Raw genomic sequence first — 22560 nt, 5'->3', positions numbered from 1 at the left:
GTCTGAAAGTGTTTTGTAAGATAAGCAACATTTTTTTTATAAATATTGTCCTGCTAAACGAGCAATGTCTTGATATACAAGTAGGGTCACGTCCTAACTGAGTATAAAAGAGAAGAGATGTGCCTCTAAGTGTAGCATAATGGGTACATTTAATGAAAGTACAACATTTAGCAACTCACATGGTTGATGATTAAAAAAGGCAAATCTATTGAAGTATGCAGGCATTCGGGGTAAAGCTGTCCACATAGACCATCCTCAGCACCACCATTGACGTCATCCCTTCCACACTGTGTTCCACAAGTGCTTCAAGCTTCACTTTTAGCTCGCTCTACTGCAAGGTAGTCTTCCTGCTCATGATTGCAGAATCATAGCGGTGCAGAAGATAGGTCTATGTGGACAGATTTACCTCAAATGCCTGCATATTTAGATGTGCCATTTTTAATCATCAACCATTTGAGTTGCTAAATGTTGTACCTTCATTAAATGTAACCATATTGCTACACTTGGAGGTGCCTCTCTTCTCTCTTATACTGGTCACATTTCTATAATCTTTTTATATGGACTATAAACGGAAGGACTTTTGAATAAATGGTTGTGAAATGAACCATCTGAGTTTCCATTATTTCTTATGAGGAAATTTGCTTTGATATACAAGTGCTTTGCATTACAAGCATGTTTCTGGACAGAATTATGTTGGCAATCCAAGATTTTACTGTACTTCTTTTCTTTCAGAATAAAATTCAGTGGCTATGCAAACTGCAAGGCCTCTGAAAGCACAATTTGTCCTCTGGTAAATGTACAGTTTTAATGTCAAAGTAACAACCTTACTCACATATTTTGTAGTCACAAGATTGTCACACTAAACAACGTAAGTGGCTTAGCTTCATTTTTTCTACTATTCCGATGATGGTAATAAAAAATGTTATTCAGTTTCTAACAAGCGTATTATTCACCATTTAGTTATGGAAAAGTAATTTGGAATTTTGGGCCTCTCTTTAGTCAGGCATACTATATATAAAACCCAATATTTGCACATAAATCCTGAACAGAGCATTGCTTTGTTCTTTTGCTGGCTTCAAGTGATAACAAGCATCTTAAGCATTTATTACCACACACAGATTGTATTACCACATCAAATTTTCTCATGTTTCAGATAATCCTGTGATTGTTCAGTTATGATTCTCCTTTCTCTATAGAAAAGGGAACAGACCTTTAATTGCATATATTTGCAAATCAGACGAGTAAGCGATGAAAGTTGTATGCAATATTGGCTATGCACCATTTCAAGCAAGTGCAAGCAAATTTTGCAGTTTTTGTTATTCTCACTTAGAAATTTGTCCGTTATCCTAGCCAACTGAACCTCCAGCTCCTGGAGCTGGAACTCTGTCATTTAGTAGTGGTATCTTTACCAACTCTAAATTCAATGCTTGGTCAAGAATGTCACCCAGGTTCCCCAGTACTGCTGTTTAACCACTTCCTGTCCATGCTATAGCCGAAAGACGGCTACAGCGCAAGCTTATGCTGTCATAAGATGTCCTCCCATAATCACACTGTCCACGCCCCCCCCCCCCCCCTACGGCACGTGGGTGACATGCTCTGTGATCGCTGAGTCCTTCAGACTCAGCTGATCACAGATCAGGGTAAAGGGTCAATCACAGCGGCCCTTTACCACGTGATCATCATTTCATATGCTACATTAACAGACACTACCTACCTGCTCACCCCACAATAAACATTTGTGGAAAAATCCCTCAGAGTCATTGGATCATAAATATGAACTTGAAAAGGGAAACATTTCTGAAAATCGGATGTGAATTCAACAAGTCATTGGTCATGTTCCCATATTATGAAAATATAAAAGCATGTTATTTAACCACTTCAGCCCAAGAAGGATTTGCCCCCTTCCTAACAGGGCCATTTGTTGTGAAAACGCACTGCGTTGCTTTAACTGACAATTGTGCGGTCGTGCAACATTGTACCCAAACGAAATGTATGTCCTTTTTTTCCCACAAATAGAGTTTCTTTTGGTGGTATTTGATCACCTCTGTGGTTTTTATTTTTTGCGCTATAAACAAAAAAATATCGACAATTTTGAAAAAAAAAACACAATGGGGGTTATTTACTGAAGGCAAATCCACAGTGCACTTGAAAGTGCAGTCGCTATGGATCCGAGGGGGGCATGCAAGGATAATAAAAAAAACAGCATTTTAGCTTGCACATGATTGGATGATAAAATCAGCAGAGCTTCCCCTCATTTCCGATTTTCCCCTCAGATTTACAGCGACTGCAATTTCAAGTGCACTTGTAGTGCAAAGTGGTTTTGCCTTTCGTAAATAACCCCCAATATTTTTTACTTTTTGCTATAATAAATATCCCAAATTTTAAAAAACAAAAACAAATTTCTTCCTCAGTTTAGGCCGATATGTACTCTTCTCCATATTTTTGGTATAAAAAATCGCAATAGGCGTACATTGATTGATTTGCACAAAGGTTATAGCATCTACAAAATAGGGATAGATTTATAGCATTTTTATTATATATATTTTTTTCTTACTAGTAATGGCGTCGATCTGCGATTTTTATCAGGACTGTGACATTGCGGCAGACAGATCTGACACTTTTGACACTATTTTGGGACCATTGGGACCATTATACAGCGATTAGTGCTTTAAATGCCCACTGATTACTGTATAAATGTCATTTGCAGGGAAGGGGTTAACTCTAGGGGGCGATCAAGGGGTTACATGTGTTCCCTGTGTGTGTTCTAACTGTAGGGGGGATGGGACTGATTAGGGAAGGAGACTGATCGGTGTTCCTATGTACTAGGAACACACGATCTGTCTTCTCTCCCCTGACAGGACGTGGATGTGTGTGCTTACAAACACTCATCCCCGTTCCTGCTCTGTCAGGAGCGATCGTGAGTGCACCACCAGGCACACGCACGGTCCCTCAGTGATGTGCCGGACACGTACATGGGCTCCTCAGTGACGCAGCGGGAGCACGCCCGCACCCCCTAATCCCCTTTAAGCGGCCGCCGTACAGCTACGGCGATTCACGCAGGGGAGCCATTCTGCCACCGTTAATCAACGGCGGGCAGTTTGGAAGTGGTTAAAGGAATTGTGTATTTGTAATATTGCAATTTGAGCCACAAATAACTCGTACTCGTGACCCCCTGACCCCCTGACATGCCACATTTGGCATGTCATTTTTTTTGGGGGGAGGGGGTTGGCGGTACCTGTTTTTCACAGATACCCAGCTCCCACTTTGAAAATACAATATTTTGTTGCGCTAAGGGATAACAGCTTTGGATTGGGGTGGACAATAGCTAAAAGGTAAATAGCAGCTTGTATAAAGGAGTAATAAAACATTGGTATCTAACAATTAGATATGGAGTAAATACAATCAGATGAAAAAAAAAAAAAAATATATATATATATATATATATATATATATATATATATATATATATATATATATATATATAAAATATAAAATAATAATGATAATAATAATAATCAGATGATAAAAACGTCCAGGGATAGCGTGGGTGGATGAACAGTAGTCCAAGCATAAAATGGTGGGGGTATGGGGGAGGGGAGAATCGGGGGGGGGACAGGAGTCTAGGTTTATAACCTCAGAGGGAGAGATACTGGCAAAACACAGGAGGCAGCATGCTTGAAGGACAGAATACACCTTTTTAGGAAGATAAAAAGAGAAAAAAAGCAGTGCCAACCTAAGTGCAGTATTAAAACATACACATTTTATTAAAGGTAGAAATGCACTCACTCAGAGTATGATATAAACAGGCACATCAGGTATGATTGGTCCGGGTAGTAAGTGTAGTAGGCAGCAGGGCTCCACAGGGGATGATCCTATGTGCTGGGGTGTTCTCCTTTTGTCCTGTCTGTCGGTGCCGGTGGTAACCAGTGTCTCAGGCTGGGGCAGGAGAGGTACAGCATGCATCCTCTGTTTGTGTTTCCTGGGTCCCGGAGACGCTATGGGCGTGCACGCGTTTGGAGCGCCCCCCACAACCTCATGTACAACCCCTAACATCCCCCCATACAATCCACTTATACTCGCGATCCAACTCAGCATGCGCCTATACATTTTATGGTCCCACCAAACGCATGCACATGTGCCTATGTTTACATGTGCCCATACATACATACAAATCTTCCGCCTTTCGCCCATGATCAATATGTGTGTATATATGTATTTAGGTAGACATACATCTTAATATATATTTTTTTATATATATTTTTTATCATATGTATTTTTTCTATATTCCTTTTTTCCATATTCCTCTTTTCATATTTTTTTTATATATTCGTTTAAATCCTCTATATTGGTATCATATATATTTTTTATATATTTTGTTTTATTATTATTATATATTTTTTACATTCTTTCATCGAAAATCCTTCCAATTTCATTTCCATCTTTTACCATCTATTAGATTTTACAAAAATCAAAATTGGTTTATCCCATTTCATCCTTATCATTTTTTCTAATTTTATCTCCATTCTCTTATATATATATTTATTATTTTTATTTTTAAATTTTTCACTTTTTTTCACTTTTTTCACCTTCTTCCCTTTTTTCCATAAATATACCTCTTTCCGCACCCCACCATCCTGGTATATATATGTATATACATATATTCTTTCCCCCGTCTTCATTCATCTCATATTATGTGCTCTTTGATAGCAAATATCCATGTATCTTGTCTTTTTGCCGCTCTCTCTCCTGTACACACACTATCACCACCTTCGGTATCTCTCTGTGTCCTCCACACCCTCTTTTTTTCTTTTTTCTTTATTCTGTCACCCGGCAACAATACTATTGGCTGATAGAGCCTGTACAATACCTATCCTATCTCTTCCATGGCTCCCTGAAGCCCATTACGAGGCAGGCGGGGCTACGACCTGATTGGCCCGTCTGCCCTTCTTATGCCACTTCCAAAATGAATGACCGCTATGTCTGATGAAGGAGCACGCATGCTCTGAATGCATGCACGCCCATAGCATCTCCGGGACCCGGGAAACACAAACAGAGGATCCATACTGTACCTCTCCTGCCCCAGCCTGAGACACTGGTTACCACCGGCGCCGACAGACAGGACAAAAGGAGAACACCCCAGCACATAGGATCATCCCCTGTGGAGCCCTGCTTCCTACCACACACACTACCCAGACCAATCATACCTGATGTGCCTGTTTATATCATACTCTGAGTGAGTGCATTTCTACCTTTAATAAAATGTGTATGTTTTAATACTGCACTTAGGTTGGCGCTGCTTTTTTTCTCTTTTTATCTTTCCAGCTCCCACTTCCTCTCCTGGCGCCGCAGCGCTGGAAAGAAGTTCACCTCTCCCCCCTCCCTCCCTGCAATCTTCTGGGACATGTCACAGGTCCCAGAAGATTGTCGGCCATTCATAACGAGCAGCGCAGTGTGTGCCCAGGTGTGAGAGGAGCGAGGCTTCAGAGGCGCCCACATCACTGGACCTTTGGACAGGTGAGTGTCTATTTATTAAAAGTCAGCAGCTACACTTTTTGTATCTGCTGACTTTTAAATGGGTGGAACTCCGCTTTAAGCCTAGTACACACTATTGTTTTTTTTAGTTCGACCCAGTGGGCTGAACAAAAAAAATGAGGAGCTCAGGAGGCGCTCGCTGTATTAACTATCTAATGTTAGATAATTGTGTTCTGACAGGGGGACTCCCCCCCCCCTCAGAACACACCGGTCTTCACTCATTGGCTGCCAGCGCTGATCAGATGCCGATCGGATGCTGGTTATCCAGCATGAGTGTTTGACAGAAGCTGGCTGGCTGGTACTCGTGTACACATGGGCAGAAAGTGGATGAGTTCCTGTTGAACTGGCCAATATTCGGCCTGTGTGTACCAGGCTTTTCGAATTTTGTTAAATGTTCAGTTCAAGGAGCTATCACTACATTTTATGACAGTGCTGAGTATCTAATCTATTGCATTGAAATCATCTCTTGTCTGACAATGTTGACAAAAGCAAACAGGTTTTATTAGAAGAGAACCAAATTACATTAATTAGCACTGCCAATGTTGCTTTTCTTTCCTTCGTCTTGGACTTATTTTGTTAGACCCCTAACAATTAATGATCTGGTATGGTGGATGCTCAATACAAAAGGCAATTCGTTTATACTGACATCACTTCTCTTGTCTTACCTACTGTACATTGAGAAAATATTAAACACATAAATATAAGCACTTCTATGATTGTTATCAGTCATAATGAAGGTTTTTAGGCAAAGACACACAGCATTAGAACAATCGTATAAAATGAAGTTACTTTTTTCCTATTACCAATATGAAGATCAAAAATAAAAAAAATGTTTTTTTTTGTTTACACATGTGTATGTGATTCTCCAATATATTTTTTCTTCTTTGTGAAGAACCTGTATTTTACACTTAGGTATGCAGTTATCACTGTGCAATATGGTTTAGCCCACATTTATTTTATAGTAACGCATTTTGATCTTACCTCTCTGAAAAGTAGTTTCCAGATTGGAATGACCTTCACTGTAATTGTGTTGAATCCACATATCTGTCGTCTGGCAAAATAAAACCAAACAAAGACATTTTACATGGGTCATCTTGTTCTGCCAAAAGTCTTGTAGAATTATAGAATTATATTACTTGACATGACAATGAGTGAGCAGAGGAATTGAGCTTGGAAGCTTTGACCTAGGCCAATTCACATATCTAGGCTTGAGCTGCAGACTGGAGAGTAGGGACGTGCAGTCAGGGGAGGCACCTGCCATTAACATAAAAAAAATACCAAAACACCCCCACCAAAAAAAATGATCGAGCTTCGAGGGTCATAGCTTGGCAACCTGGGGTCACAGAGACCCCCAAATTTGGGGGGTAGGTAGCTGAAGTCCTACCCCACCACCTATAGTTCCAGAGATACGGGGCTTCTTGTGCAGCCTGTCAGAACCTACATACAGAGCGGCCAGTTTAAATATAAGCTGGCACACTCTGCAGCAGACTGAGAGGATGAGCTCAGAGTGCCTCTAACTTCTTGTCAGGAACACTGAGCTTAATGGACAGCTTGGAGCTTTGGACCAATGGTAACGCATCATTGGAACAAGCTGTTCAATAAAAATGCTGCAGTGGAGGCTCGCCTCCAACTGCAGTGTCATAGAAGGGGGTGTGTGTCTAAAAGACAAATGCTCCCTTTCAGCCCAGCCCTCTTAACTACAAGGAAAAAACATGGGTTTATGGGTATAAGATTTACCCATAATCCCATGTTTTTCTCACACAGTTAAGAGGGAGAATAAGAATCTGCTGCTTGCTGAAAAGGTACTGTTATAACATATAGCATAATAATATATGATTTCGCTTTATTAAAACATAATTATTTATTTTATCTATTTACTGTGAAATTACTGGTTTGAAGTTATTACTTCAAACTTCAGGAATTTGTCCATTAACCACTTGCTGACCAGCCGCTGTCATTATACAGCGGCAGGTCGGCACGATCCCACGAACTGTCGTAGCTATACGTCGGTGCCTTTAAGCGGGATAGCAGACGCGCGCGCACCCGCTGCACAGCGGGGGTGCCGATGCTCGTGATCGGAGGTCGCGATGACCGACGGCCACGAGCGATCATTGGCACGAGAGGCAGGACAGGGACGCATGTAAACACACACATCCCAGTTCTGTGAGGAAAGGAGAGAGAGATTGTGAGTTCCTACGAGCTGGGAACCACGATCTCTCATCTCCTATAGTCAGTCCCATCCCCCACAGTTAGAACACACACATAGGGAACACAATTAACCCCTTGATCACCCCCTAGTTTTAACCCCTTCCCTGCCGGTGACATTTATGCAGTAATCAGTGCATTTTTATAGCACTGTAATGGAAATTTGTAAGTTCTGTATATAATTGTATTGTATTTTGTATGTATTGCACATTGCCCTCACTGTGCACACGGCACTAATAATGTTTTCAGTAAATGTTTACATTCTTTCGAGTCCTAATTAGAATAAGCCTGCCTATGTAACTCCCCTTGTTACCATAAACGTACAATTGTAATATTAATGTGATACCTATGTAATCATGTGCATAAAAACCTTCAATTGCGTCATAATAAAGCAGAACAGTAATTTGGAAAGATGCTGAGCGTATCTTTTGTGTCTGTTCCCTACTGCAGTAGTTATTATTAATTTGGAACCACTAATCAATATGAGGATAGGAGTTGCCTATCATCAATTCAACCGAGTCAGCATGGCGAGCTTTGCCTTAGGAGGGGATTCCAGGTGACCCTGAGTATCCGAAACGAGGAGCTTGAGACGATCCAGGAATTTCTGATAATCAGCCGGCTGAGGTAAGCCTTTTGCTTACATTTGAGTTATCAGACTTCCTTGATCAGTAAAGCATTTTCGGGACAAAGGGTACCTATTTTACTCCCCTTAATCGAACTGTATTGATTGGTGGTTATATGTTATGTTGTCCCTGTCTATTGTCCATCGGAGTGTTATAGATAAGAAAGGGAAGAATAGTGCTGTTCACAGGTATATGTAGTAAATCTGCTAGATAAAGTAGTTTAGAGGCAAGAGGGTATAGGCAAGAGAAGAGAGAAGACTGGCCAGTCATTATGGGCATTGAATTAAGTAAGGGAATGAAGGGTAAGAGATCCTCAAAAATGCCCAGCGCAAGAGGAGCGCTATATATGAACCAAAGGTGCGGTTCTGCCTATACGGAGCCCCTCGATTAATGGTTAGAGTGGACAGGGATCCACAATGGGTAACTGGGTTACCACCAAAGTCCACAGGGACTAAGAATCATGCAGAGTAAACAGCTAGAGAAACAGCTATCTATGTGAGCAGGATGGATCAAGGGTGACATTAACACTAGACAGAAAGGGACATTTTCATGTTAAGTTGTGGGATGAATTTGGGGTCAGGCACTACAACTATTAGAGTCAGAAACAGAGAAATGAGAGGTAAAACAGAATACTTTATATGTTGTCAGAGAGAGAAGATGGGATGAGCACTCTGGCTGACCGTCTGATCATAGAAGCTAGATATAAAAGATATCTGAACAAAATAAAGAAAGTAGAATTTAGACAGGAAAATATTAATGAGAGTTAAAAGAAATTGAGAGAATGATATGCATGTGTTGTGTACAAATGGGAAAAATGTAAGCGATTTTAGAGAGATATTGGTGTATGTGTGTGCGAATGCTGGGACCTTTAGTTCTATTGCTTGTGTGTGTCATGTACGCAGATGTGACCCCCTCCTTTGTGCTCTCCTGAAAGAATGTGGTCAGTGATAAGCTGGAAGGACACCATGCCAATTTCTGTTTTTTAGACAAAACATTTATAACAAAATGTGCCGGGTTAACGAATCTAATGGTAAACAATGTGATCACAATTATTTTGAATCTGTTTTCCAAACATGGTAAAATGAAGGTTACATTTAACCGTGTATTACACAAATTGAATATCCTTTGATAGTGGAAACAGTGCATTTAAAAAAGGGAAATTAAGTAAAATTAAGTAATAATGAGTATTAATTTCTAATATGAGTTTAACAATTTTATTAATAATATAGATATATTGAAACTGGTTTAGACAACCTTTGGTTGGAAATGAAGTCGAGGTTAATGGGGAAATTTGTAATGAATGAGATTAGTTTAGATTAAGATAACAATTTTGTAATTTTACATTTATTCAATAAGCCCTTATTGAGAGAAAAAAAAGATTAAGATGAGGTTGTTATTTTGAATAAAGCTGCCATAATATTTAACAAAGCCAAGATGGATGGAATACATAAGAAGTTTTTCTACAAAAATGAAATTTCAAGGTTCTTGATAATAACTTGATGTGCGGTCCATGCTGTGAGAGTTGTTATAAATAAAATTTAAATATAACAGACCCATCACATCAAGTCCACACACCCTGTTAGGATAGATGCCTCCTGCAGCCAGTTGTTTTATAGTTTTTGATGCTTTCTGGTCCATCATACAGATTCTTGGTCCTTTTGTTTTTATTTATTTTTATTTTTGAAATCCAAAGCAGAATGTGTGGATTGTGAAATGATGTGCCCCTTTTTCTTGTAAGTACAGTGGTATAAGCAGAAGAATATTTTGGATTTATGGGCATCTCTCCATGACTGCAGGGTATTGTTATCATTTATTATAATATTGCCAGGAAAAAGTTGTCTTTTGAAACATGAGACTGGAGTTCTTACACAAATAGCGTGATAGAAAACAAGCCATTGTAATATATTTATGCAAGCTGGACCCAGTAATGAAGGGTTCATCCCGATATATCAGAGCTGCAGCTTTTATGCAAAGGTGCTATTAGACAAAGTTAGATATTGTTTTGGTCAAACATTTTATTTTTAATGGTCCGACATTCTGTGCAGCAAATATACAGCTAACTAAATGTCTGTCTAATGAAAGGTTTAAAATATGTGTTTGTTTATGTACAAATCTAACAATGAAAAATGCGTACATTTATTCAAAAGAAAGGAAAAGACACATGTGTTAAATTGATGGTGTAGGAATCAGCTGCTGTGAGCCCAGTGCAGGACACACTCCCTGAAGTCCCAGATATTTAATTTTTTGTAGATTTGAGTATGCAGTTTATCACCCAGAAGGATACTCTGTATTCAAAGTCATTGGATCCTTTTTCCCCAGCTCAAGAAACAGAGCTCCATGTTTTAGCAAAGCCTGTGAGCTGTAAAAAGAGTGTATATTTATATAGATAGTCGAGATATAGAGAGCTTTTGGTTCCATTTAAAGGGCCAGAAGTTTGTTTTTACTTCGGCAGGTAAACCAATAAAGCATGCTAAGTTAATTTGATCGGCTGTTTTCAGCCTTCCAGGTTCTTGCTGAGGTAGCCATATTAACTTTCACACATGGAAGCAGACCAGGTGACTAAGGATGCTGCATTTACAGCCCCGGACACTTGATGGGTCTGTGCAACTCACAGATTCCACCCTAGTTCTGGCCCAGTATAGCTGGGATTAATAATTCAACTTTAAGGACCCCAGAACGAGAAGAACAAGTGGTCCACAGGGGGCAACTTCTTATGAAACAGGACTTTGGAAAAGGTGATCATTTATGTCTGCCAGCCACTCTTTTCCCTTCGGCTTGACACATGAACCGTGTCATCAGTCACAAGCAGTTATGGCTGCCTTAGTAAATGAGCATGGGATAGAGCCAGGGTTCACCACAGTTGTTTTTATAACATACCACTTCTTGTTTTACCTGTTACCAAAGGTGTTACCAAAAACTGAACATCCCTCCCAGAGATTACAAAAAGATATATCCAGATGCCCAAGTTAGGATCTTACGAGTATGCATTTTGTCTGTATGGACATGTTTTTTGGATGTCCAGTGGCAAATGCTACTGCAAAGGCCACAGTAAAAAGTGTTATCAGAAGTAGTTTGTAAGTACAGAGTGCCAGAAAGTACATAGAGTAACAGAGGAAATCATTTTTTATAGGAGAGTCCTTACTAGAAGTTTTGAGGTTTTATTTTTACACCCCCTACTGTCTACAATGTATCAGACAAAGTAGAGTAAGAAACTAGAAAGCGTTTGCCTGAATGTTTTCTTATATTTTATGAAGCCCCTAAGGGGGATGTTGGACTCTCTCCCTATGGGATTTGGTTTGGGAGTGTGTTACTCACTTGCTTATATTTTGTCTCAGCAGCTGAAGTCCTTCATTCGGATCTCATAGAGAATGTTGCTGATCTTTTAAGGTTTTTGACAAACTCATTTATGTGTTTTCTCCCCAATTCCAGATCCTAAAAGTTTGGAAGGATCTAAAACTAAAGCCAGGTGACTTGTGGATTTTTAAGAGACATTTATATATAAGGAAATGTTTGGAGACTCAATACAGCATCTATTTCATGTACAGTTTTTGCAAAACTTGAAGGAAAAGTCACCTGGATCCACACTAGACACTGCAAAAATGACTAAATTAAAGAAATCTCTGTGTTTGATTTGTTTCCCTCTTGTGATCACAGTCTAGGGTACTTTTTGATTCAGTTACTTTAATTGTAAGGGATATATATATATTTGAAAAATAGTTTAGCCATGTTGAAGTCATATTTGTCTTTTGTACGTCTTCCATTTTATGTAGAATTGTCTGTGATTACATATGCTGATAAGTCAGCATGCCAACAATTAAGCTAGAAGGCCATTCTGGCCACAGGAGTGTACAGCCAGTACTCTGTAAATATGTCTTATCAATCATTTGTTTTTCACAATGAAAAGTCATTTGGTAATGAAAAAGTTGCTCAGCTATTATTTTCTCCACAATGGAGTTTTTTGCCTCTTTGGCCAGGACTACCTCCACCTAAGCGTGTGGAGGTTCCAGGTTAAAGGTGATAGCAGGTATGGTTAGTGATCAAAATATTGATCAAAAGAGGGGAGACTGTAATGGAAATTTGTAAGTTCTGTATATAATTGTATTGTATTTTGTATGTATTGCACATTGCCCTCACTGTGCACACGGCACTAATAATGTTTTCAGTAAATGTTTACATTCTTTCGAGTCCTGATTAGAATAAGCCTGCCTATGTAACTCCCCTTGTTACCATAAACGTACAATTGTAATATTAATGTGATACCTATGTAATCATGTGCATAAAAACCTTCAATTGCGTCATAATAAAGCAGAACAGTAATTTGGAAAGATGCTGAGCGTATCTTTTGTGTCTGTTCCCTACTGCAGTAGTTATTATTAATTTGGAACCACTAATCAATATGAGGATAGGAGTTGCCTATCATCAATTCAACCGAGTCAGCACTGATCACTGTATAATTGTCAATCGACCCAAAAATGTGTCAAAAGTGTCCGATGTGTCCGCCATAATGTCGCAGTCTCAATAAAAATTGCAGATCGCCACCTTTACTAGTAAAAAAAAAACTGTCTGCATAACACGCTGATCATGTAGGCAGATGGCGGTGACTCGAGTATAAGTATTTTTGTAATAAGGCTAAAGTTAGCAAGATTTTTTGTATAATGTGAAAGATAATATTACGCCAAGTAAATAGCTACCTAACATGTCATGCTTTAAAATTGTGCACACTCGTGGAATGGCGGCAAACTTAGGTACTTAAAAATCTCCATAGGCGACACTTTACATTTTTTTACAGGTTACATGTTTAGAGTTACAGAAGAGGTCTAGTGCTAGAATGATTGCTCTCGCTCTAACGTTTGCGGCATATGTAACCTGTGTTTATCTGGTTCTGATACTAGCCAGTGCCTCACGAGCCATTGACCTCACCGCACATCCCTATTGGAGAGTTGCATACTTTAAAGGTCAGCCAAGTATTAGTTGACTTATTAAATCAAACAGGCTAGAAGACCATTGTGCAGATCAGAAGTCACCGCTGACCACTATTTTTCACAAAGGAGGGAGGCTCCTTTAACAAAGACCTAGTAGCTGGAGAATTCTTGCCAACCTTGCAAGTTTATAGAATTTTTTGAAACACTCAATGTCTATGTTTATTAAATGCATATACCTTATATCTTGTTCTTCTTTCCGTAAACCAAAGCCATACTTTGTGTGAACATCTGCACAGGAAAGAGACTCATCTAGTATGCTGGAATTAAAACATCATATGGCATGAACTCACTTAGGTATGTGATTGATAATATAAAATATCATGGTCCTCTAATTCAATTCAACTTACCCAATCTTTTTAAACATGCTTATAGAAGGAATCCAAACATAGCGTATTTTTTGAATGTCTAAATATCGTACCTGTAGTATAATAAAGTATAAATAAAAAGTATAGAGATTGCGCCAACTCATAAACAATATGTATAGTGAAGCAGCCAACACAACAATCTGACTGTTGTAAGTGTATGAAAATAATAAAGTGTGGCGCTAACAAGTGACAAAATACGTGTTATTGATCAAATAACAGTGATATCTAGAGAAGAGGTACCACGTCCTGAAGTGCGTACCTAATGTATTAGTGATGGTTTTTATGAAAAGGTATACTCTCTTCGCAGAACCCCATAAAAACAAAACAAAATAATAAAAACAATAAAGAGTTAAGTGTACACAAACACATATAGATGATGAAAGGTATATCCTGAACCTATATACCAATTAGGTATGAATAGTATATGTAGGATAACACATTCCAAAAGTAACTCAAAAGTGCAATATAATAGGTATACAGAATATCACAGTATACTGTGTGTATAACCCAAAAACAATTGTGTTCATCGGGGCAAAGCCAGGATGTGAAAGCATAAGTCCATAAGGGAAGTGAGTATGTGTAAATACTAAAGTCCATTAATAAATAATTGGGGTGATCTCAGGTAACCCCATGACAGTCTGAATACGAGCAGTCTTCATATGGGGTAAATGGGAACTGTTGGAAGTGTCCTTGAATGTAGGTGGATTCTTCACTTATTAAGATGGTATCAACCCAAAGGCATAAGCAAAAGGATGCCCTTACCAGACAAGGTGGACTCACAGGCCCTTGGTGGTGAGTCAAACGAGCTTGTACCGTCAAGCGGTGTGGTACGGCGAGTCGTGTGGTGGTCCTGGACAGAGTCTCATCAGATGTTGTCAGATGGTATGTCTCTGGAGGTGCCAAACCGGAGTCAGGTGCCTTCAATATTCAGTTTCGATCATCAGGGGCAATCACTTCCTCAGCGACCAATTATATGGATAAGCAAATAAAAGAAAAAACCTCCACATAGTGTGAATCCTTTTATTAAAACGTTGTAGCGTTTTATTGATATCAAAATTATTTTCAAAAAATTTGCAAAAAATGGGCAGTAAAAACTTGGCTCAAAAAGTCAAAACAATATAAAATTCAGCGCAGTAAGTGATGGTAGGGGTAAAGACATAAGAAACCGACGCGTTTCGTCCTCAAAGACTTCTGCTAGGGTATGAATTAGCCCCCCATCCACTGCGCTTTATATATTATGAACTCTAATCAAGTGAAACAGCTGATTAGCGCTATTGCACGGCGTGACTTCCGGGTTTGGCGGCGTCACAGATGACCAACAGTCATGTGGTGTTCCAGAGGCCAATCATATCCCCACAGAGCTGGTCAAGAACCAAACCTCACTTCTGTCCTCCAATCAACAATGCGTCATTCCTATTCGCCTTTGTGGTCACGTCCCGATCATGTGATCTGTTCTATATGGAGTGACGGAGGGCCGCTCGTAGCTTGCGTATCACAGGAGGTAGGAAGTGGTGGCTCACCAGTCTGAGACCTGGAACGCAAATATTGCGGCGGTCTGGGATAGTAAGATCTTTTTGCATCTGAATATATGTGACCCGGTCAACTTAGCGGAAGTCAAATCATTAAATAATTCCATGTTACATACTAATTTAAAAATGCATGTGACAAAAGTGATTTATGAGTAATCTACTCGCACAAAAGGCATACACGAATAGATCTTAATCTAACACTCCTATATAACAGTAATTCAAGCATGCCAAAGAAGAAAAATGATGATTAACATAAAAAATTTAAAAATCAAAAAATTAAAAGGTTTGTAAAAACAGACCATAATAGACAACCTGTATAAAGTTATATTCATGAAACATATATAAGTATGAGCCATTCATGAAAAAAAGTTGGATATCAGGATGATATTAAATACAGCCCTTAATAGGAGTGGAAGGAGCGGAAATATATACATATCTGTATCACAACCAGAATCAACCAGACCACTCAAAAACATTACTATAAATAAAGGAATTATTATTGTATTGGTGTTGTGTAAGAAAGAAAAGCAGAAAAATATATAAATTGGAGATAAAAATGCAGAGAATAGCAAAAAAATTTTTTTTATAAGAGAAATTTGTTTTTCCCTTATATGGTGATCTCAGTGACTGGTATTGTACTACTGTATAAAAAAAAATAATAAAATTATTCAAAGAGGATATTTAACTCCTCTATGCTAGAATAGAATTTCAATAAGACCTCACCGGAGGCTTAATAAAAGGCACTCCAGAGCCCCAATCGAAGTGGGATCGAAGGAAATCACAGAGAAGAATAACAACAAATATAATAAAAATTAAAATAAAAGAAAATAAAAAATCCATAGATCTGTGTTATCCAAAAAATCTCGGACCAACCATGAGAGGGGTATCAATGCCTAAGATTGATTGATGAAAGCATTGATATCCCAATCAACGTTGAGTCCATACGGTGCATAGCATTTTATGAGGTGTATTCAAAAAGTTTCTAATTTAGACACACCTCTCACATTTGGTTACCCCCTCCAGTGCGGAACGATTTATCTATGATTTGAAATTTTGTTCCAGATGGATTTTGATTGTGATGGTGTAGATAGTGTTTAGGTACACTATGGTTTGTGCGTCCTTTTGTTATAGCTGTAATGTGTTCGTTCACTCCTATAGAGAAATTGCGTATAGTGCGTCCTATGTATTGTTTTCCACAGGGACAGGTGATAAGGTATACGATGAACTTCGTAGTGCATGTGACAAAATGTTTCATCCTATATTCCCTCCCAGTTGAGGATGACATAAAACTTTAAATTTTCCGAGCTTTGCAGGCATTGAGTTTACATACTGTACATTTCCTACAAGGGTAGAAGCCTTTCAGGTCGTGTAAAAAAGATGGAGTTTTTGGAGGGTCTATTGCGCCTGGTACAATCTGTCCTCCTATTGCTGGTGCACCTTTATATATTACTCCAGCTTGTTCGGGGAGTAGTGGGCCCAATATACGGTCGCTTTTTAGTACTTTCCAGTGCATAGAGATAATATTCTTTATCTGTTTATGTTGAATAGAATAGTTGGTAAGGAAAGCCCATCTGTGTCTATTATCAGGAGATCTCCTGGGTTGTTCGTCCAACAGCGATAACCAGTCAATGAGGGCCACTTTTTGGATTTTATGGTCAATTTGTCCTCCATCATATCCCTTTTCTCTGAACCTGGATTTGATGGTCTCCGCTTGCACATAATAATCTGATAAAAGGGAACAGTTGCGTCTAATTCTCATCAGTTGGCTCCGAGGAACTGATTTCAGCCAAGCTGTATGGTGGCAACTGTCAATCGGAATGTATCCGTTACGGTCGGTAACCTTGAAAAATGTTTTTGTTTCTAATTGGCCGTTGACAGCTGTGATTTCCAGGAAATGTATCGTGGAAGTGCTGGCTTCATATGATAGATGGATGCCCACTTCATTCTCATTGAGGCCCAACATGAAACTATTGAGCGATTCCATGGTACCTCTCCATAGGAGGAGGATGCCGTCAATGTACCTGGCCCACAGGACCAACTGTGGAGGGTCCAGGGCCCTGACGACATCCTCCTCCCATTTGGCCATGAAAATGTTGGCCAAACTGGGGGCAAATTTTGCCCCCATAGCTACCCCTTTCGTCTGCAAATAATAATGGTTATCATACCAAAAATAAATCGACTTGGTAGCAAAGCGTAACGGATCCATAATAAACCTCTTTTGGGTCCTGGGGATGTTTTTTTCTCTTGACAGAAATAGTTCAACAGCTCCTAGGCCCAACTCATGGGGGATATTGGTGTATAGGGATGTAACGTCAGCCGTCACTAATGTAAGGTCATTGCTGTAAGTGATCTGTTGTAATTTATTGATAGTATCTTGGGTATCCTTCAGAAATGATGGTAACGTTTTCACTATGGGTTGCAGGTAGTAGTCGATATATTTCCCTATACGTGAGGTTATGGAATTGATTCCGCTAATGATTGGGCGGCCGGGAGGTTGAGTGATGTTTTTATGTACCTTGGGCAGGTAATATATTATAGGGATGCGTGGAGCCACCGGAACCAGGAAACTTTTTTCCTTTTTATCTAGGATACCTAACTGGGAGCCAGTATCGATCAGATCCACCAGAGTCCTTTTAAATCCTGCAGTGGGGTTTGTTCTAAGAGGCAAATAAGTTTCTGTATCATTTAGAATTCTGGTCATTTCTGCATGGTAGTCTTTCCTATCGAGGACGACAATCCCCCCGCCCTTGTCGGCTGGGCGGATGACAAGGTCTTTACGTTCGCAAAGAGATTTTAATCCAATTTTGATATTAGGATCAGTATGGAATTTCTTCTTTGGGAGTCTGTCTAAGTCATCCAATACTAGATCACGAAACACTTTAATAGAGGGGGCTATAGGGGCTGGGGGGTTGAATAAGGATGGATTAGCTAATCCTGAATGAACAGTATGAGAATTTGTAAATAGCTTTGAAGGCCTACTTGGATTGGACGCAATGTATCTTTGTACGTTAAGTTTGCGCACAAATTTTTGCACATCTATAATGTAGAAGACTTGCTTAGTTTTTTGGGGGGAGTGAATTTTAATCCTTTGTTCAGAACACTGAGTTTCGCTGAAGTGAAGTCAGCTTTACTTAAATTGAAAATTCCGTTATCTTTCATACCCGTTTTCTTTTTCCTGGTGCACCTCCCCCCTCGGGTGCCGCGTTTTGTTCTTGATTTCGTATGGGGGTATGGAATGAATAGACGCCCTACCAATCCCCCCCATATCCCCACAGTCCAGCACAATGGACCTCCCCCCAATTTTGGGAATAGAGAGAGAAATAACAGGGGGAAGGGATCGTACTGTACATTATGAAGAATACAGACAAGATTACTCTCCTTGAAGACGTAATATGAGTCAGAATGATTACCAGCACTACCAACCATATCCGCAAAGAACTCCGATTAATACTAGAAACAGATTTTCACCACTCAGAGAAGAACGATCTGGCGATTATCGAAATTCCCAATACCGTTATGATTATGGGGATAGAGATTATTCTGACAGATCGCCTTTTAATTACAACCAGGTTAGGCCGAAACCTCTATACTCGGGGGGTTTTCCCAGAGAACAAGAATACCCCATACGAAATCAAGAACAAAATGCGGCACCCGAGGGGGGAGGTGCACCAGGAAAAAGAAAACGGGTATGAAAGATAACAGAATTTTCAATTTAAGTAAAGCTGACTTCACTTCAGCGGAACTCAGTGTTCTGAACAAAGGATTAAAATTTGCTCCCCCAAAAAAACTAAGCAAGTTTTCTACATTTATAGATGTGCACAAATTTGTGCGCAAACTTAACGTACAAAGATACATTGCATCCAATCCAAGTAGGCCTTCAAAGCTATTTACAAATTCTCATACTGTTCATTCAGGATTAGCTAATCCATCCTTATTCAACCCCCCAGCCCCTATAGCCCCCTCTATTAAAGTGTTTCGTGATCTAGTATTGGATGACTTAGACAGACTCCCAAAGAAGAAATTCCATACTGATCCTAATATCAAAATTGGATCAAAATCTCTTTGCGAACATAAAGACCTTGTCATCCGCCCAGCCGACAAGGGCGGGGGGATTGTCGTCCTCGATAGGAAAGACTACCATGCAGAAATGACCAGAATTCTAAATGATACAGAAACTTATTTGCCTCTTAGAACAAACCCCACTGCAGGATTTAAAAGGACTCTGGTGGATCTGATCGATACTGGCTCCCAGTTAGGTATCCTAGATAAAAAGGAAAAAAGTTTCCTGGTTCCGGTGGCTCCACGCATCCCTATAATATATTACCTGCCCAAGGTACATAAAAACATCACTCAACCTCCCGGCCGCCCCAATCAATAGCGGAATCAATTCCATAACCTCACGTATAGGGAAATATATCGACTACTACCTGCAACCCATAGTGAAAACGTTGCCATCATTTCTGAAGGATACCCGAGATGCTATCAATAAATTACAACAGATCACTTACAGCAATGACCTTATATTAGTGACGGCTGACGTTACATCCCTATACACCAATATCCCCCATGAGTTGGGCCTAGGAGCTGTTGAACTATTTCTGTCAAGAGAAAAAACATCCCCAGGACCCAAAAGAGGTTTATTATGGATCTGTTATGCTTTGCTACCAAGTTGAATTATTTTTGGTATGATAACCATTATTATTTGCAGACGAAAGGGGTAGCTATGGGGGCAAAATTTGCCCCCAGTTTGGCCAACATTTTCATGGCCAAATGGGAGGAGGATGTCGTCAGGGCCCTGGACCCTCCACAGTTGGTCCTGTGGGCCAGGTACATTGATGGCATCCTCCTCCTATGGAGAGGTACCATGGAATCGCTCAATAGTTTCATGTTGGGCCTCAATGAGAATGAAGTGGGCATCCATCTATCATATGAAGCCAGCACTTCCACGATACATTTCCTGGACCTGGAAATCACAGCTGTCAACGGCCAATTAGAAATGAAAACATTTTTCAAGGTTACCGACCATAACGGATACATTCCGATTGACAGCTGCCACCATACAGCTTGGCTGAAATCAGTTCCTCGGAGCCAACTGATGAGAATTAGACGCAACTGTTCCCTTTTATCAGATTATTATGTGCAAGCGGAGACCATCAAATCCAGGTTCAGAGAAAAGGGATATGATGGAGGACAAATTGACCATGAAATCCAAAAAGTGGCCCTCATTGACCGATTATCGCTGTTGGACGAACAACCCAGGAGATCTCCTGATAATAGACACAGATGGGCTTTCCTTACCAACTATTCTATTCAACATAAACAGATAAAGAATATTATCTCTAGGCACTGGAAAGTACTAAAAAGCGACCGTATATTGGGCCCACTACTCCCCGAACAAGCTGGAGTAATATATAAAGGTGCACCAGCAATAGGAGGACAGATTGCACCAGGCGTAATAGACCCTCCAAAAACTCCATCTTTTTTTCACGACCTGAAAGGCTTCTACCCTTGTAGGAAATGTACAGTATGTAAACCCAATGCCTGCAAAGCTCGGAAAATTGAAACTTTTACATCATCCTCAACTGGGAGGGAATATAGGATGAAACATTTTGTCACATGCACTACGAAGTTCATCGAATACCTTATCACCTGTCCCTGTGGAAAACAATACATAGGACGCACTATACGTAATTTCTCTATACGAGTGAACGAACACATTACAGCTATAACAAAAGGACGCACAAACCATAGTGTACCTAAACACTATCTACACCATCACAATCAAAATCCATCTGGAACAAAATTTCAAATCATAGATAAATTTGTTCCGCACTGGAGGGGAGAACCGAATGTGAGAGGTGAGTCTAAATTAGAAACTTTTTGGATACACCTCATAAAATGCTATGCACCGTATGGACTCAACGTTGATTGGGATATCAATGCTTTCATCAATCAATCTTAGGCATTGATACCCCTCTCATGGTTGGTCCGAGATTTTTTGGATCACACAGATCTATGGATTTTTTATTTTCTTTTATTTTTATTATATTTGTTGTTATTCTTCTCTGCGATTTCCTTCGATCCCACTTCGATTGGGGCTCTGGAGTGCTTTTTATTAAGCCTCTGGTGAGGTCTTATTGAAATTATATTCTAGCATCGAGGAGTTAAATATCCTCTTTGAATAACTGTATTATTTTTTTTTTTATACAGTAGTACAATACCAGTCACTGAGATCACCATATAAGGGAAAAACAAATTTCTCTTATAAAAAAAAATTTTTTGCTATTCTCTGCATTTTTATCTCCAATTTATATATTTTTCTACTTTTCTTTCTTACATAACACCAATACAATAATAATTCCTTTATTTATAGTAATGTTTTTGAGTGGTCTGGTTGATTCTGGCTGTGATACAGATATGTATATATTTCCGCTCCTTCCACTCCTATTAAGGGCTGTATTTAATATCATCCTGATATCCAACTTTTTTTCATGAATGGCTCATACTTGTATATGTTTCATGAATATAACTTTATACAGGCTGTCTATTATGGTCTGTTTTTACAAACCTTTTAATTTTTTGATTTTTAAATTTTTTATGTTAATCATCATTTTTCTTCTTTGGCATGCTCGAATTACTGTTATATAGGAGTGTTAGATTAAGATCTATTCGTGTATGCCTTTTGTGCGAGTAGATTACTCATAAATCACTTTTGTCACATGCATTTTTAAATTAGTATGTAACATGGAATTATTTAATGATTTGACTTCCGCTAAGTTGACCGGGTCACATATATTCAGATGCAAAAAGATCTTACTATCCCAGACCGCCGCAATATTTGCGTTCCAGGTCTCGGACTGGTGAGCCACCACTTCCTACCTCCTGTGATACGCAAGCTACGAGCTGCCCTCCGTCACTCCATATAGAACAGATCACATGATCGGGACGTGACCACAAAGGCGAATAGGAATGACGCATTGCTGATTGGAGGACAGAAGTGAGGTTTGGTTCTTGACCAGCTCTGTGGGGATATGATTGGCCGCTGGAACACCACATGACTGTTGGTCATCTGTTACGCCGCCAAACCCGGAAGTCACGCCGTGCAATAGTGCTAATCAGCTGTTTCACTTGATTAGAGTTAATAATATATAAAGCGCAGTGGATGGGGGGCTAATTCATACCCCAGCAGAAGTCTTTGAGGATGAAACGCGTCGGGTTCTTATGTCTATACCCCTACCATCACTTACTGCGCTGAATTTTATATTGTTTTGCCTTTTTGAGCCAAGTTTTTACTGCCCATTTATTTTTTGCAAATTTTTGGAAA

The 22560-nt window shown here is 39.5% G+C and overlaps 1 protein-coding gene across 2 annotated transcripts in view; it reads right to left on the bottom strand.

Annotated features, from left to right (window-relative positions):
* The window catches only part of LOC141139853 (probable cation-transporting ATPase 13A4), a 203175-nt gene that overhangs the window by 140025 nt on the left and 40590 nt on the right, over nucleotides 1-22560 (bottom strand). For both annotated transcript variants that reach the window (XR_012243820.1, XM_073626383.1), the window contains exons 4-6: nucleotides 13690-13760; nucleotides 13519-13599; nucleotides 6514-6583 (exon numbers count right to left, since the gene is read on the bottom strand). Coding sequence is in view for 1 of the 2 variants with exons in the window: in XM_073626383.1 (XP_073482484.1) it covers nucleotides 6514-6583; nucleotides 13519-13599; nucleotides 13690-13760 (222 nt within the window). In the remaining variant the exon portion in view is untranslated. The remainder of the gene's footprint in view (nucleotides 1-6513; nucleotides 6584-13518; nucleotides 13600-13689; nucleotides 13761-22560) is intronic.

Source organism: Aquarana catesbeiana, linkage group LG04 (assembly GCF_042186555.1).
Source record: "Aquarana catesbeiana isolate 2022-GZ linkage group LG04, ASM4218655v1, whole genome shotgun sequence".
In the NCBI taxonomy this organism is placed as follows: domain Eukaryota; kingdom Metazoa; phylum Chordata; class Amphibia; order Anura; family Ranidae; genus Aquarana; species Aquarana catesbeiana.
Note: the sequence above shows the minus strand (reverse complement) of the source record. Positions and strands in the feature narration are given on the sequence as shown.